This window comes from Rhinopithecus roxellana, chromosome 2 (genome assembly GCF_007565055.1).
Source record: "Rhinopithecus roxellana isolate Shanxi Qingling chromosome 2, ASM756505v1, whole genome shotgun sequence".
Taxonomy (NCBI): Eukaryota; Metazoa; Chordata; class Mammalia; order Primates; family Cercopithecidae; genus Rhinopithecus; species Rhinopithecus roxellana.
The window spans coordinates 22319784-22337474 of record NC_044550.1 but is presented as its reverse complement, the minus strand read 5'-3'; the positions used below and the strand labels follow the sequence as shown (position 1 = coordinate 22337474).

At 39.5% G+C, this 17691-nt stretch overlaps 1 protein-coding gene and 1 pseudogene across 14 annotated transcripts in view; one reads left to right on the top strand and one right to left on the bottom strand.

Moving 5' to 3' along the window:
• The window catches only part of EGF (epidermal growth factor), a 101187-nt gene that overhangs the window by 54149 nt on the left and 29347 nt on the right, over window positions 1-17691 (bottom strand). For all 14 annotated transcript variants that reach the window (XM_030925507.1, XM_010389070.1, XM_010389074.1 and 11 more), the window contains exons 3-5: window positions 16860-17041; window positions 16227-16454; window positions 15174-15376 (exon numbers count right to left, since the gene is read on the bottom strand). In XM_030925507.1, coding sequence (XP_030781367.1) covers window positions 15174-15376; window positions 16227-16454; window positions 16860-17041 — 613 coding nt within the window. The remainder of the gene's footprint in view (window positions 1-15173; window positions 15377-16226; window positions 16455-16859; window positions 17042-17691) is intronic.
• Window positions 11811-12479, top strand: LOC104682420 (annotated as a pseudogene).

Genomic DNA, 17691 nt, shown 5'->3' with positions numbered 1-17691 from the left:
GTCCCATGTGTTCCAAATATCCCATAATAAACGGTAAAATTTGCTCAGTGAGTTGGTTGCTTGGGTTGAATTAGCCAGCTATATTGAACAAGTGGTCAATTTTGTACCATTGATTTTCAGAGCCAGAATCAAGGGCTAAACTAGTAACACCTACAGTTGGCCCTCCATATCTGTGGATTCAACCAACCCAGGACTGAAAATTTTGGGAAAAAAAATTCCACAAAGCAAAGTTCCAGAAAACAAAACAGAATTTGTCATATGCCAAGCACTATGTTGAATTCACAGGAATGAAGTGATGTAGGCATTGTATTAGGTATTATAAGTAATTTAGAGATGATTTAAAGTATATGGGAGGATGTTCCAAGGTTATATACAAATATACCATTTTATATTAGGGACTTAAGCACTTGCAGATTTGGGTGTCTTGGGGGATACCAATCCCCCACGGATACTAGGAGACAACTACATATCTCTTTCCAAAAAGTTAATGAGATTTTTGTTTCTTTTGCACCTTATTTTTTGCCCATTTTAAAAACAATAGGACCATTGTAAAATACTATGAGAAATACAGAAGTAAGCTTAAGTGTAAGGGCAGATACCTAGAATGCACATAGATACAGAGGCCAGAGGTCTGGCAAGAGGTGAAGGCCAAGGAAAACTACTGGGGTCATGGATTCTGAAGCCATGGCATTGTTAAAATCAGCTAGAGCTGACGTATCGTGGAAACTGCTGAGGACCTGAGGAAAGGACTGCTGAGAACACCACCACCGCTGGGAAGGACACAGGAAACAAATCAGCAAGAGCCTGAGCAAAGCGGGCAGAGGACCTGAGACTGTTCTCCAAGTAGGCTTGGTTTCTCTCATCTGTTTATCTACTAATAAAGAAGTCTCTGTCTGTATCCATTTCCCTCTATTTCAAAACTCAGAAGATAAAATTTCAACAAACTTAATTAAAGGATCAAATTAGCTTTTATTTGGGATTCATGAATTGGGCAACATCTTGTCTAAAAATAGACAGATGCTACACTGGCCGTGGCAGCACAGTCAGTTTTGTGGTATCGCTTGAGCAGGAACAAGAAAACAGCATGATACATATTGTGGATTGGTTAACATCAGTTTACTTCAGGTTACTTTCCGCGTAAAGGTTAAACTAGATGGGATTTCCTTATGATACCAGTTAAAGCTGACCTCAGGGGGTCAGATAAACAAGTTAGTTTTGGTTTGGTGATTGGAATTTTAGCATGAGTGACTTCACTTTGGTTTAGTCTGTTGGGGCCAATTGCAGGAGCTCAGTCCAAATCAGCTGCCTCCCACAAATTTTATTTAACATCACTAGACATGACCAATAACAGTAAGATTCAGCAGAAACATATTCTTGCCCCCTTGAGAATGTCCCTAGTGTACATTGAGATCACCAGAGAGTATGCCACCCTCTAAAGATTCTGATTTGGTAAATCAAAGGCTCAGGAATCTGCATTTTTACAGAATCAGGAGTGATTATGATGTCAGGAGGCTGCTTCACACACTTTGAGAAGCACTGGCCTAATGTACTAGTGAAACATTACACCTTCATCTTAATTACAAGTAATTACTTTTAGCTAGTCTGTGTTATTTCCTTAGTTATTTTGAATCTGTTGTTTCAATTATCTTTACAGAATTAAATGCAAAATCAGTCTTGTCAACTCTCAATACCATTGCAGTATTACCTGCTAAATCAGCTAAGATTTACATTGAATGATCTTGTGGATAATTGATTCCAAAAATTGTATTTCTTGCCTATGGTTTTTATGCCAATTACACATGTATAGTTACATTATTTTTCATGTTCTATATGTTCCAGTTAAACTATCAAAATTTTAAGCAAAATTAAAAATAAAATGGCCTAAATTTTAAAAGTGAATGACTAAAATTGGAAACTTGTAAATATTGAAGACAAAATTCATCCACTTTAAATTTCTTTTTAAAAAGCAGTAATATGTTTAACTTTTATTTTTATGAACTTTACAAGTTAACAACAACAAAAATCCAGAAAGGTTTGAGTTGGCCTTTTTTTTTTTTTTTTTTTTTTTTTTTGAGACGGAGTCTCGCTCTGTCGCCCAGGCTGGAGTGCAGTGGCCGGATCTCAGCTCACTGCAAGCTCCGCCTCCTGGGTTTACGCCATTCTCCTGCCTCAGCCTCCGGAGTAGCTGGGACTACAGGCGCCCGCCACCTCCCCCGGCTAGTTTTTTTGTATTTTTTAGTAGAGACGGGGTTTCACCGTGTTAGCCAGGATAGTCTTGATCTCCTGACCTCGTGATCCGCCCGTCTCGGCCTCCCAAAGTGCTGGGATTACAAGCTTGAGCCACCGCGCCCGGCCGAGTTGGCCTTTTAATAGCACTGAAATGCAACCACTTTCTTGAGGTAACAAAAAATTGAAACACTATGCTTCTTACAAAAATCTTTCCTTTGCCCTATAAAAATCTTTCCAAACTCAGCATACTGGATGATTACTGGATTACGAATCAGGAAAACTGAATTTTGTCTTGGTTCTTCCTTTTACAGTGTATCACTTATCTCTTTGACCTAAGTTTCCTAATTCACAAAATAAACTTGTTGAAATAGATATTTGCTGAGATCCCTCTTTTAAAAAAAATTCTATAGTTATAAACAGAATTAAATGTTTGTGATAAATTCTTCTGAGTTTATACCTCTAAAGATTATCAAACCTTAATTACTGCTTATAGTATGGTAACAGAGAATCAAACTGTCTTTTACAACATAGGCATCCAGTAAACGTTTAGAATACATCCACAAAAAACCCCTGTGATCATGTCACCTGCAACCTAACTCCCTATTTGTTTTTTCCTCAAAATTCCAATCAACCTTAAAGCTGGAACTCAAAACAGTTTGTCACAAGATGCTAGCCTAGTACTTTTTCCACTGTACCATGCTGCTGATGGTTTTAGTGATGCTTATTGACAATATACATCTCTCTTCAGTAATGGACATAGGCAGGAAAGAAATCATTATTCTCCTCTGCCTAGTTGTGCTGATGACATGACCTGAATTCAGACACTAAACACTTTAAAAGGTCATTTTAGGTGGTGGCAAAACACAGAGGATTGAGGGTTATATTTTCTTTAATCTCCTTAATCTTCTGCTGTTCTTTAGCTTCAAAATAGGCCAAAGCTAGCACTGAGAATGCTGCTGCTGACCTCAGATAACACCCCTTCTGAGAGCTGAGCAATAAGGCTTAATTACCTCTGAGATCATTAAAGCTCCTAATCATGGAATTTAATGTCCACCACCAACTGCACCTTCAATAACTGCCTGGCTAGCACACAGGCACTCATGGGCTTTACTACAGCACAGAGAATCTGTAGATTTTACCCTGGCCCAGTTCTGAAACAATGCACTTGGGATTCCCTTTCCTGTTTTTTTCCACTGATCACATCTTTGTCTACCTCAAACTCCATGTAAGACGCACCTCATCAACAAAGCCTTTCTGGTCTCTTCCATTCAAACTCATTAACTTTAGTCATTCTAAAGTCATAACTAAATATTTGGCATCCCCAGTATTTAGCACACAACAATAAAAATTTTGAATAATACTTTGTAAAGTATTTATATTATCACATTTCATTTTCATAACAAGCCCTTGAGCTATACAGAGCAAGTACCATCTTCCATTTTACAGATTAGGAAATAGTGCCTTGTTAAGGATCACATAGAAAATAGAGTGTAGAACTGGGATGCTATTCCAAGCCTTCTGACTGTAATCCCCCTCTTTTTACCAGATACGTACAATTCTATGTGTGTGTGTTTATATTTATGCATTTGTATAAATATAAACATGCACATAAAATGTATGTTAGTTTTATGAAATGTCTGTAAAAACCTGGTTATATTTTTGCTTCATTTGTTTATTGTCTTCATCATTAATGAGTTCTCAATAAATGACTGCCTCAACTTCCTCAAAAAACTTCTCAGACTGAACAGTATAGCAATTTACTCTTGTCAGCTGATAGAAATACAAGGAAGAAAATACAAGAATGGCCATTCTGTGCTATTGAAATTCCTAATTACAGTAAAAAAAAAAAAGAAAAACAAAAAAAAATCACCTAGCCAGAATTTAGCCACATGGTATGGTATCCATCTGTACCCTTTTAGGAATCAAAAAGTAAATGAATCAACAAACTTAAAGCACTTTAAAAATAATGCTTTTGACCAGGCGCAGTGGCTCATACCTGTAATCCCAGCACTTTGGGAGGCCAAGGCGAGCAGATTACCTGAGGCCAGGAATTGGAGACCAGCCTGGCCAACATAGTGAAACCCCATCTCTACTAAAAATACAAAAATTAGCTGGGTGTAGTGGCGCATGCCTGTAGTCCCAGCTACTTGGAAGGCTGAGACATGAGAATTGCTTGAACCTGGGAGGTGGAGGTTGCCGTGAGCCGAGATCATGCCACTGTACTCCAGCATGGGTGACAGAGCAAGACTCCATAGCTAAATAAATAAATAAATAAATAAATAAATAAATAAATAAAAATAATGTTTTCAACTCTTAGAAGAGCCCTTCAGGCCCATTGAGTCTTTTCTTATTGTAGTCTCATTTCTGGCAGTTTGGTTGCCCATAGCAGGAAGATGGAAAATACAAGCCATGACATACGTACAACTATTATGTATCCATAATTAAAAATACATTTTAAAAAGACAAGGTGTATATGCCTCCACTCCCATTGTTACCACCACACCCCACCCACATTCACCAATGGCAGAAGTGGCTGCATGAATCCAGTGTTTTTTCTCACTGAGCCCAGATGTAGCCTTATTCTTGCATTCCAAATTGCCAGTGTCAATGGCTGCAAGACAGTAGGTAATTTCCCACACAGACTAGAAACCCTAGGTCAGGGTTCCTTCCAGAGAGAGAGAGTACAATTTGAGTATCAAAATGGTAGCAATTACAGTGAATAAAAATGTCAATTATTTTTTAAAATCCATGACTTTATAGAGATGCTTAAAGACAAAGTGACCTTTGGAGGATGCTGGAGGGTTAGGACACTAACTCTTTATTTTGAAAACACGTAAATTAAGAAATAGGATCGAACACTGAATTACCTTTCCTACAAAAGCTCCTCCTCCAAAGGACAATCATATATCTGATTTGGAAAGGCTCCTCTTTGTATAAGAATCCCAGCTAATATATGCATAAACCATGATAGAATTAGAACGTCAATTTCCTGCTTTGAACCTCTAACAAAAAAATGGCTCCAGGCAATGATAATCAATAGATTCTAAAACCATTAAGCAAAAGACTGATGGGGAACTTGCAGTGGCTGGACCATGCTGGTGAACTCTGAAATGCTAATTAATTTTGAACACCCTGAAAAAGAATAAGAACCAGCCCATGTGCCTTTTAATGTGGTACAGTGGGGAAGCTTACAGAACCAACTGCAGTGCCACCCATAAAGCATTCTTGCAAACAATCTAATTCTGATCAGATTTCTAAGCCTAAACTACCAGTTTACAGGTAACAAGGAAATTAGAGAAACATGTTAAATGACACATGGGGATATAATCTGCAAAATCCAGAATGTGAAAAATTCTACAGGACTAACGATCTGGTTTCCTGAACAAACAAGTGGCAAGAAAAAGCCTCAGGTTAGAAAATAAACAGAGGCCACAGCCAGGTATGTGAAAACCTGCAAGATGTGAGAGCCAGCAGCAAGAAAGAAAACATAAAAATGATAAAGAGCAATTTCAATAATTTAAAAGACATTTCAAATGGCAGCCATTTGGTGTCAGGGCAAACCCAGCTTTGCCCCAAACCAGTGCTATGCTTGCTGCAATGGCATGTATCCTTGTAAATGTGACTCTAGTCACTAAGAAAATGTCAATAACTATAAATGATGTTAAGAAAATATAGCAATCCATATTCTACTAATAGTTCCATGAAGAATAACAGAATTTTATGTGTTTAAACTAATAATTTAAAATTATATGAACTAAATATTTATCTTTCTAGGATGATTCTTTTCCAGGGGTTTCAAAATAACCAAGATTTTATAGTAGACACTCCAGCAACAAAATAATCAAAACAAATTAGACTCCCACCTTGGCAATTTTAGCTATACTAATTGCTTCCAGAAGCAAGTACATTTCCAGGTGGGCACAATTATCCTTCATGAACTCACAGAATTAAATTCAGCCATCTTTTCATGCATGAAATGAATGTAAAGCATTTTACACAGTGTTAGTAATAAATAACCTTCATTTCCCAAAGAATATGCTTTTGAAGCTCTCTTACAACTTAAAACTGAAATCCACATTTAAAGAATACAGAAAAAAGCAAAAATATTTGGACCTTTTACAACATAGTATCTATGAGCAATAAACTAGTTGTAAAATCCCCAGAAATTGAACTTGAAATACTTGTCATTAAGATGTGTACAAAAATGTTCCCACACTATTTCTGAGATTGGTATAATAGTGTAGGTGTCAGGGCAGCTAGGATATCTGGCTAATAAGTTTAATCATGCCAACAAAAAATGTGGGATTCATCCTGTGCCTGTTTTCGGACAGCCAGGGGAGAAGCAAGAGAGAAAGAGAAAGACTTTAAGTTCCTGAAATTGAAAAAAAAAAAAATTAAAGAAAAATTTAAAAGGAAAAAGAGAAATAAGATTTTGACTCCATGATCTGTGCAAACTGAAGTACTTAACTACCAGGAGGCCATGGATAAATAATGATACGCAGAATTACAGGCTTTCCCATAACAAATAAGGCACATGTAAAATATGAAATGATAGATAATAGAGTGTATGTGGAGACGCAGCATGGTATCAGTCTGCCTGAGTTCAAATCCCAATTCCACCACCCTGTGACCTTCAACAAGATATTGTGACGTCTCTAAACCTCAAAATTTTTAATTTATAATATTACACTAATTATCACAATTCATAGAGCTGTTGTAAAGATGAAGTGAGATATTGTAAGAAAAGTCCTTAAATTATCACAAGAACAGATAACTTGGTACACATGCAATAATCATGGGATCTCTGTGAGCCAAGAAGTTGCATGTACTTAGATGGGTTATTTCAAATTCTAATTGAAACAAACAGGTAACAAAAACAAAAGCCGATGTGCTCAGATGTTACACATCGTTACAAAAACAAAAGCCTATGTGCTCAGATGTTACACATCGTTACAACTTTTCCTCATTATATTATTTAGGAGATAGAGTGCCAAAGAATTTTTTTTCGCTTGTTTTTTTTTTTTTCCAGGGCGGTGGGGTTTGAGATGGAGTCTTGCTCTGTTGCCCAGACTAGAGTGCAGTGGCCTGATCTCGGCTCACTGCAACCTCTGCCTCCCGAGTTCAAGTGGTTCTCCTGCCTCAGCCTCCCAAATAGCTGGGATTACAGGTGGACACCACCACACCCAGCTAATTTTTGTATTTTATTTTATTTTATTTTTTTAGTAGAGACAGGGTTTCACCATGTTGTCCAGGCTGGCCTCGATCTCCTGACCTCAAGTGATCCACCCGCCTTGGCCTCCCAAGGTGCTGGGATTACAGGTATGAGCCACCACACCTGGCTTGCTTGTTTTTTCAACTCTTGTTTATTCAAGTCGTTTAGGCATTGGGAATGCAATGGAGAGTTGTATTCTCTGTCCTCCAAGGACTAAGGAATATAAAAAGACAGACAACTACAGCAAAGTATGGTAAGTGTCATGTGATTGGGGGAATTCTCTGAGAACACATTCTCCGGAACAGCTAACTTTGGCTCACAGTGGATCAAGGAAGGTGTTCCTGAAGGAAGTCATGTTGGACCTCAAAGAATGAGGGGAGACAGCGGGTGAAGGCACAGAGGTGGCGAGTTCCTGAGTATGCAGACCAGGCTGGAGAAGAGAGCAAGTGTACTTCATGAAAGGAAAGTACATCTTTGAGAATGGTTGCAACAGAGAATGTAATACAAACAAGGGTTGAGAGAAGAAGCTGAGAAGAAGGCTTGGTGAGCCTGAGGAAGAGACTACACTTTAATTATTGGTGTTGGGAATTGTCAGCAGATTTTAATCAAACAGTGACATGACTGGGCCTTCTTTTTTGAGGGATTATGTTCCCTGCAGCAGAGAAAATGGAGACAGGGATACTAGTCAGGAGGATGCTGGACAGAGAAACCTGCGGAAGGTCACAGTGGTTAGATCGTAAAGGGTAGAATTGTTGGGATGAGAGTGAGGAGGATGAAGGAACAGGCAACTCCTCGGTTTTTGCTTTAGGAGATGGGGTGGAGAGTGATGCCATTCACTGAGTTGATTACACTAGAGGGAGAGAAGCTGAGGAAGAGGGAGGTGAAAGTTGGTAGGTCAGTTATTTTTTCTGAGTCTGAAACACTTGGAAGAAATCCAAGTAGACATGCTTACAAGGCAGATAATTATAAGGGCCTTGATAAGGATATTTTTACTGGGCCCAAACACATACATTTTATGAGCCCACTGCAGGACCCTGAGCTTGGAAGGTGCAGACAGCAAGCAGGTATGGCCCAGAAGAAGGACCAGGGCAACTGCTCTTTAGGAAACTGGTCAGATCATCAGAAAACAGCCTGATGGTGCAACTGTGGCTCTATTACTTGGACTTGGGGTGCAGCATGCAGATATATCTGCAGCATGAAGCTCCTCCAGAATGAGACAACCTGAATCTACAAGCCAAGGACTTGTTCAAACCAACAAACCAATCTTCCACGTGAAGTTCTGTGGCTTTGCCTTTGTAAACCCCTGCCTTGCCTTGGCCAGGCAGTCTTCACCAGGGCTGCTCCTTTTTGTATATTATGAATAAATTCCCATGTTTAAAGTCAATTATCTCTGTAGCTTAACTCTGCAGCAGATCTTTGCAGCTTGACACTCTTATGCCTGAGTCCTTTTTAAAAAAAAATTTGTCTAGAGCCCCCCACCAAAAAGAAGTCTGAACTACAAATAATAGATTCAAGAGTCCTGTGGGCTGCTGCATAGGAAGTAAAACAGAAAAATGACATGGGTTGTGTCACTGTTAGAGAGTAATGATGCACATAACCATATGAATGGTTCTGAGAAATTCCACTCAGAATGAGAAAAAACTCATTCAACTTTATTGAACACACCATCTCTAAATTGCTTGACCCCCGAAAGGTTTTCTTCCCCTAAGTAACCTCATTAAATCCCATAGAAGGAGAGTTCTGAGGCCAGGCACTGTGGCTCATGCCTGTAATCCCAGCACTTTGAGAGGTCAAGGCGGGTGGATCATCTGAGGTCAAGAGTTTAAGACCAGCCTGGCCAATATGGCAAAACCCCCTCTCTACTAAAAATACAAATTAGCTGGGTATGGTGGTGGGTGCCTCTAATCCCAGTGACTCAGGAGGCTGAGGCAGAGAGAATTGCTTAAAACCCAGAAGGCGGAGGTTGCAATGAGCTGAGATTGCACCACTGCACTCCAGCCTCGGCAATAGAGCAAGACTCTGTCTCAAAAAAAAAAAAAGTACTAGAGTTTTGTAGAACATACTTTGACAAATGATAGCTTAGGCATTTTGCAAGAAGTAAGTTTATTGATATTCATATTTATATAAATATTTATATTTTATAACAAAAATAGTATCAACCAGATTATATGATTTTTCTGTTATTTCTTCATTGAAGTAGTTTCACTACTAAATGCTTTGTAAAGCAAAGTACTACCTTCCAGATCACCAGCAGAGCTGCAATTTAGGCATAATATCCATGAGGAACTAACCAGCCTCTAGAGAAGTATGTCTTTACATCTGAAGGATAGGCTGGGCACAGTGGCTCATGCCTGTAACCCCAGGACTTTGGGAGGCTTAGGCAGGTAGATCGCTTGAGTTCAGGAGTTTGAGACCAGCCTGGACGATATGGTGAAACCCCACATCTACCAAAAATACAACAAAATTAGCCAGATGTGCCGATGTACGACTGTAATCCCAGCTACTCAGGAGGCTGAGGCAGGAGGATTGCTTGATGCCAGGAGATGGAGGTTGCAGTGAGCCGAGATCACACCATTGCACTCCAGCCTGGGCAACAGAGCCAGACTTCGTCTCAAAATAAATAAATAAATAAATAAATAAATAAATAAAATAAAAATAAAAATCTGAAGGATGTCAGACACATTGAAAACCTGATAAAATTTATATACCATCTCCCTAGGTGGAACAGTGCATATTTTCATCTAACCCTAAAATCAAGAGATCCACAGGCCCTACATCACAGGTAAAGAGCTCCTGCTTTCTAAGACACTAAAACAATTTAAACTGAATCAATAATCGCCAAAGTAACAGTGCCCCTGAAATCAAAAGTCCTTTGCACTTGGAGTATGTGTGAAGTGCATCTTTTGGTCAGTAACCTAAGCCAATCTCCAATACCAATTGTCTTCCGGGTTCCAAGTTTATCTGTGGCTCTGCAGCTGGCAGAGGCTTTCCAATCAAATTCTATTACTTGCCACATTGTTTGGGACTGCTCTTTAGTAAATCATTGTAGATTTTCTTCTGAAATTCATGCTTTCAGTTATCCTATTTGAACTCCCTGTCACAGAGGCTAAGTAGTGAGGGGCTCTGAAGAGACAATATATTTATGGTAGAAAGAACACTAAACTGAGAGATTGATGATAGGAAATTTTCTCCCACATTCATCATTAACTAGCTATGTAATCATGGAAAAGATGATCTATTTCTTCAGGTCTCTCAATTACGAAATGAGTACCATTATTCCTACCCTTCCTGTCTCACAACATTGCTGTGACAAACCGATAAACTAAAGCCCATGAAAACACTTTGAAAATTCGGAGGTTACATATAAATGTAAGAGAGGGTGATGATGATGGCAGACATATCTCTAATTATTATGAATGGGACTCAGTAAACACTGGGACTCAGTAAATACTTGTTCATAATGGTTATCGGTTACGATTTTGTTGTGAGTCATCACCACTCAGACAATGAGTTGTATGTGAAGACAGCTTGAGTTGAAATTTCCCACGGAAGTTATGTGGCAGTGTATCAGATTCACTACCTTTATGTGTAGACTATCTACAATACTATTATGGATTCACCCGTCTATTTTATAGCATTGCCACTAGGTTGTTGCTACTTAATGTGGTGCTAGAACTCACAGTTGAACTGTTTCCCACAACTCTAGCTTTGTGAATTAAAGTGAGATCGCACCACTGCACTCCAGTCTGGGTGACAGAGTAAGACTCCATTTCAAAAAAAAAAAGAAAGAAAGTAGAAGATATAAACAATTCTATCTCTATTTCTGCGCTTCAGAGAGCTATTTAAGGCTAACATTAAATCTATTTTAAAACCTTCTTGAAATAAAACTTTTACATAAAGGCGAGATGTTAGTGGCACATCATTTATGAGGTACATTGAGCAGCCTAACGATCACAACAAATTTTTTAAACCTGACAACCTTTTTTTTTCTGTAGGCCCCTTGTGGTATTTCACAAAAGCCTAACAACTTTTTTTTTTTAATTTTAATTTGAGACAGAGTCTCACTCTGTCACCCAGTCTGGAGTGCAGTGGAGCAATCTTGGCTCACTGCAGCCTCCGCCTCCTGGGTTCAAGCCATCCTCCTGCCTCAGCCCCCCAAATAGCTGGGACTATAGGCATGCGCCACCATGCCCAGCTGATTTTTGTATTTTTGGTAGAGACAGGGTTTTGCCATGTTGGCCAGACTGGTCTCGAACTCCTGACCTCAAGCAATCTGTCCGCCTTGCCCTCCCAAAGTGCTGGGATTACAGGCCTAAAAACTTTTTAAAAACAATTACATGCTAAAGAATTCAGGGACTGGGGCCGGATAATGGCGGGAGCTGCAGAAGATGCGCGAGTTCTTTTCCGAGCTGGGGTCTGCGAGGCCCTGGAGGCCTGGCCAACCTTGCAGATCGCTGTGGAGAATGGCTTCGGGGTTGTGCACAGCCAGGAGAAGGCCAAGTGGCTGGGGGGTGCAGTGGAGGATTACTTCATGCGCAGTGCTGACTTGGAGCTAGATGAGGTAGGTGGAAGACTTCCTTGGAGAGCTGTTGACCAACGAGTTTGATACAGTTGTGGAAGACGGGAGTCTGCCCCAGGTGAGCCAGCAACTGCAGACCATGTTCCACCACTTCCAGAGGGGTGACGGGGCTGCTCTGAGGGAGATGGCCTCTCGCATCACTCAAGGAAAATGCAAGGTCAAAGCCACTGCACTTAAAACAGCTAGAGAGACTGATGAGGATGAAGATGATGTGGACAGTGTGGAAGAGATGGAGGTCACAGCTCCGAATGATGGGGCTGCTACAGATGGGGTCTGCTCCCAGCCTGAACCCTCTGATCCAGACGCTCAGACTATTAAAGAAGAGAATATCGTGGAAGATGGCTGGACCATTGTCCAGAGGAAAAAAAAAAAGAGTGGGGATGATTGGAAATGGCTTTGGGCCCTTATTTGCTAGTTCTGAGAGTTATCTGTAGGGTTTTGTTTTGTTGTTGTTTTTTTTTTTTTTTTTTTTTTTGAGGATTGCAGACCTGTGGACTGGTTACCTCATCTCCACCCTCTCCCCTGTTCCCATGTCTAGCTCCCTCCAGGGCAAGGAAAACCTAGGGTCCTTGGTCTTGGGGGTGGGGGGGACCTTGTCCAGCACATTCCCTTGGGCCTTTAGTTAACATCTGAGTGAAGAAGCTGGGTTCCCCAGTACCCTGTCTTTTGGGTGCGGTCGTTGTGAGGAAGGGGATGAGTGAGTGTGGGTGTGGCTGGAGGAGGAGCTAGATGCCAGTGGGCAGATGGATTTGAGGAGGAGAGGACCAGCAGCAGCAGCAGTACTCAGTGATAGGGGGCTGGCTGGGTCAGGAATGGTGAGATGAACAGACAAATGGAAGAGAGAATAGTTGAAGATGTGAACGAAAGTAGCTCTGGAGCCTTTCCCTTACCCTACCCCCAACACATGCAACAGCTCTGTACCCCTGCCCAGAACTTGGAACCTCCCAGGAATGCTGCCTTCCTGCAGCCCAGCCTCCAGCCCCGGGTTCCCTCAGGAATTCGAAGAACTTGGCTAGGTGGTGAGCTTGGAAGAGCTGGGCTTTGTTTTCTGTCTCCTGTAACCTCTTTCCTTACTCTTTATCCCATCCCATTTGAGTTCAGGGGTGAGGCTTAAGATCTTAATAAATAATACCTTACAGATTAAAAAAAAAAAATTCAAACAGAGAAGACCACATTTAGAAGTGGAAATTTGGGACTGTGACTAGATTCAGTCAATCACTTATTCTTTTCACTAATATTTACCATCTAAAATTAATTAATTTATAAATATCTACTGTATATATGGTGGCTAAAAAAAGCAAACAAAATATACATGGTTTCTACCTGTATGGCACTTACAATCAAATGGGAGAGAGAATCCAAAGAAAGCAAATGTGTACGTAGTTACACCTCGTGATGGGTTCAATGAAAGGTGTACTATGAAAAAAGTAAGAGGTGAAGGGGCCTATTTTGATTGGCTTATCAGAGAAGACCTATCTGAGGACATGACATTTAAGCTCAGAACTGAAGAGAAGTCTAAGCCAAGGAAGAGTGGCTGCAAAACCCTAAAGGAATGAAGGAGATTAGCATGTTTGAGGAGTTATAGCAAGACTTGCACTAAATTCTAGTGAGGGCAGAGATCACTAGAGCAGGTTGGTCAAATATTGACGAGACTGGTAAAATGCTGAACTTCAACCTAAGTGCAAAGAAAAGCTTTTGACAGATTTTGTGCAGGAGAATGAATGGATCAGATTCAGAAAACAGAAGGATCAGTTGAGTGGCTACTATAGTAGGCCAAACAAAAAGTGCCTGTCTGTTTAGACTATGGCAGTGGCAGTAGAGAAGAGAAGTGGACATTTGAAAAGTGTTTAGAAGGTAGAATGGAATGGATTTGGTGTTGGATTAGAAATTGGGGGTGCGACAGTGGGAAAAATCAGAGATGGCCCTGTAGATCCCAGAATATGCCACTCCAAAATAGGAAAGATTGTTGAGCTTCAAACAATTAAAAAGAAATAGATATAGAAAAGCTATCTCTGTTTGCCTAAATGCAAGACATAGATTTACGAAGACAATAGGTACCCCTTCTCTACCAGGAATCACAAAAGTTAACCACTGAAGACAACTTTAGATCCTTATGGCCTGGCAATGGCTGCAGAGGTATCTACATTAACAAGCTTTATTTTTTTATTTTTATTTATTTATTTATTTATTTATTATTTTTTGAGACAGAGTCTTGCTCTGTCACCCAGGCTGGAGTGCAGTGGCGCAATCTTGGCTCATGGAAAGCTCCACCTCCTGGGTTCACGCCATTCTCCTGCCTCAGCCTCCCAAGCAGCTGGGACTACAGGCGCCCACCATCACACCCGGCTAATTTTTTTGTATTTTTAGTAGAGATGGGGTTTCACCATGTTAACCAGGATGGTCTCCATCTCCTGACCTTGTGGTCCACCTGCCTCGGCCTCCCAAAGTGCTGGGATTACAGGCGTCAGCCACCACGCCCGGCCAAGAAGCTTTATTAACTAGCATTTAGCTGCCATTTATTTGCCTTCCCCCAACTTGCTGCCCACAGAAACTCAAAGTCCTTTTCCTCTGTCTTGTCACTTCTCTAAAAATTTACTGTTCTTTATTAAAGATACTACATAACCTGGCATTTAAAGCCACCTCTTTGAGAGCTACTAATTCCCCAGGTTTCTCCCATGTATATACAAATGTGCATGCTAATCCATTTCTATTTCCTTTCTTTTCCTTTCCTTTCCTTTCCTTTCCTTTCCTTTCCTTTCCTTTCCTTTCCTTTCCTTTCCTTTCCTTTCCTTTCCTTTCCTTTCCTTTCCTTCTCTCTCTCTCTCTCTCTCTCTTTCTCTTTCTTTCTTTCTTTCTTTCAGACAGAGTCTTGCTATGTTGTCCAGGCTGGTCTCAAACTCCTGGCCTCAAGCAATCCTCCCACCTCAGCCTTCCAAAGTGCAGAGATTACAAGTGTGAGCCACCATGCCTGGATTTCTATTTGTTTTTCTCTTGTTAATCTGCCTTTTCTTACAGGGGTCTATTATAACTAAGAATATATGAGGGTTGAAGAAAAAAATATTTTCCCCCCTACAAGCCCTCATTGTCTGGCTCAAGCAGGTAAATGGGTGAGAACTATGTGTCAGGCCCCGCACAAGGTCAATGATGACTCACCACGCTCCCGAGCATCATCTTCTGCCTTGGGCTGTGCAAGTGGATGCACTACTTTCAGTTCACCAGGTGGTACAAATGATGGATGGAGGTTAATTCTAACCATATCCTTTCCAGTGTGTTTGTTGGCTATCCAAATTGTCCTCGTTTTCCATGTTGAATAGAAGACATGGTCACCAAAAAGGGACATTGCAAACAAATTGTGCCTAAAAAGCAACCACAAAAGAAAAAAGAACAATAGAACATTTGTTCCTTGGCTTATTAGAGTTTTACTTCATTTCAATTTATTGTCTAAGTTTTAACTACCTACCTTTTCCATTGTTTCTCATTTAGGTTTAGAAAAGTATATTAAGTTTAAAATTTTATTTATGTCATCATACTCTGAGCTAATAAGGTATCATTTCTAGCTCCAGATCCATTATCTCATTAATCTTTTAGTCATTCAATAAGAGTGATGAAAATGGGGAAGAACATAGGAACAGGGTAAGAATGGGTTTCTAGTGACATCAATTTCACATGACTAATTTCTGCCTTTTGCCACAAAGCTGGAAAGTCAGTTGCTGGCATGATAGCAAATCAATGAAATATAAAAATATATATAACATAATAATTCCAAAAAGAATAACTATGATAGCAAACCAATGAAATATAAAAATATATATAACATAATAATTCCAAAAAGAATAACTATGATCAACATGTGAGAACTTATTATGTGCCAAATACTCTGTTAATTATTTTTGTTTGTATTCATTTACTTTCCCTTCACAATAATCCCAAGAAAGAGATGCTATGATTATCCTCACATTAAAGGAAATTGAGGATAAGAGAAGTTATAGAACCTACTCAAAGTCACTCATCTAACAGATGAGTTCAATCTGGAGCTACTCAAAGTCACTCATCTAACAGATGAGTTCAATCTGGAGCTTGAACTCTTTTGGATTCAAAATCTACGGCCTAAATGACTATACCAGTTCTGTTGACAAAAGTAAAATTAATTTATCTTGTGGACTTCAAATGACAACTGTTTTATTTTATACCAAGAGTAAAACTTACTGTGTTGGATGTTTACTAATACGGACAGAACCTCCATCATAATCACAGGAGCAAATAAGAGAATTGCTTCCTTCTCTGCTGTACTGAATCCAAAACAGCCGCTTATCAAGCACATCCAATGACACAGCTGTTATTTTCTCTGATGTCTCTAACAGAGACTTCACTTCCACACCATCAAGATCTGCTCTGTAAAGGCTGCCAGCCACCTCTGAAGACCAAAATATAAACCTGAGGGAAAACACATTACATAGACACAAAAATGAATGTATAGTGCCTTAAATGGCCAATTCTCTCAATGTTTCAGCAGCTCCTGCACAGGGCAAGTTTGACTGTTTTGAATGAAAATGTATTCAACAAGTAAACACTGCCCTATTGTAACATTACTAGCAAATTCAAGTTAGAAGGGGAGTTATGCCTCTATAGCAGAAAACCATGATACTTAGGAATATTTATGAAAGGATCCTGTCTCAGTTGAAATGCAGGCAACTGTCCTGTAGAAAACGGTGCCTGTGTGCTACAAAAGAGAGCTTTGGTCTCAGTGAGAGGATCCCTTTGAATTTAAAATGTTATAATTCTATCAATCTTCACTAGATTTGTAAATATATTTCAATGTCTGAATACAGCAGAATTTACCTTTCTACTGGATCAACTGCTATATTTGCAGGATATTTTAAAGCACTTAAAAGAACGTGGGAATTATTTCCTTTCATATCTGTTACTGTAATGATTCCTTCCTGTTGATTTGACCAAATAACTTCTTCATTTATCCAATTTATTGCCATTCCAGAAACATTTTTCTCTATATTACATACTCTCTGCAAAATCAAATTTTAAAATTGTTATTAATATTTCCCCATTCACAACAAAATTATGTTAATTGTTACATATAAAAAGTCTATTCCTTTAAGAACTTGTCATCTTTATGCATTTCCAAAATTGTTTAAATAATAAAGTAGTCACAGATATGGTGTCTTTGTTTTGATGTAGCATTATTAAACCTCCTCTGATCCCTAAGTAAATATTTCTGGAAATAGTATTTATATCATAGCTTTGAAACTAAAAATTATCCTACACACTATTTAAACTAGGCAGCCAACCATCATGTATTAATCATTTCAACTATAGTAATGGTGAAATTTTGATGCAACCGTAAAGACAGCTTATTCCATTCCATTTGCTAATGGAACTTTCCAGATCTTCAACTGAACTCAATTCCAAGCTTTGCAAGATTTCCTTGGAGTTTGAGCTTACAGACATGAACTTGATGAATTTCTCATTATGGCCTTTATTCTTCTGGCCCTCTTCCTCCAATAGGCCTCTTCCTTTCATGCCCTCACAGTCCTTCATGCCCTCACACTGTGACCAGAGTAGCAGAGTGTCTTTTTATGTGCCTTGGGCTGTATTCCCAGCTCTTTCATGATAAAAATGCCCAACAAAACCTTTTTGTCTCTTAATTTCAGCCAAG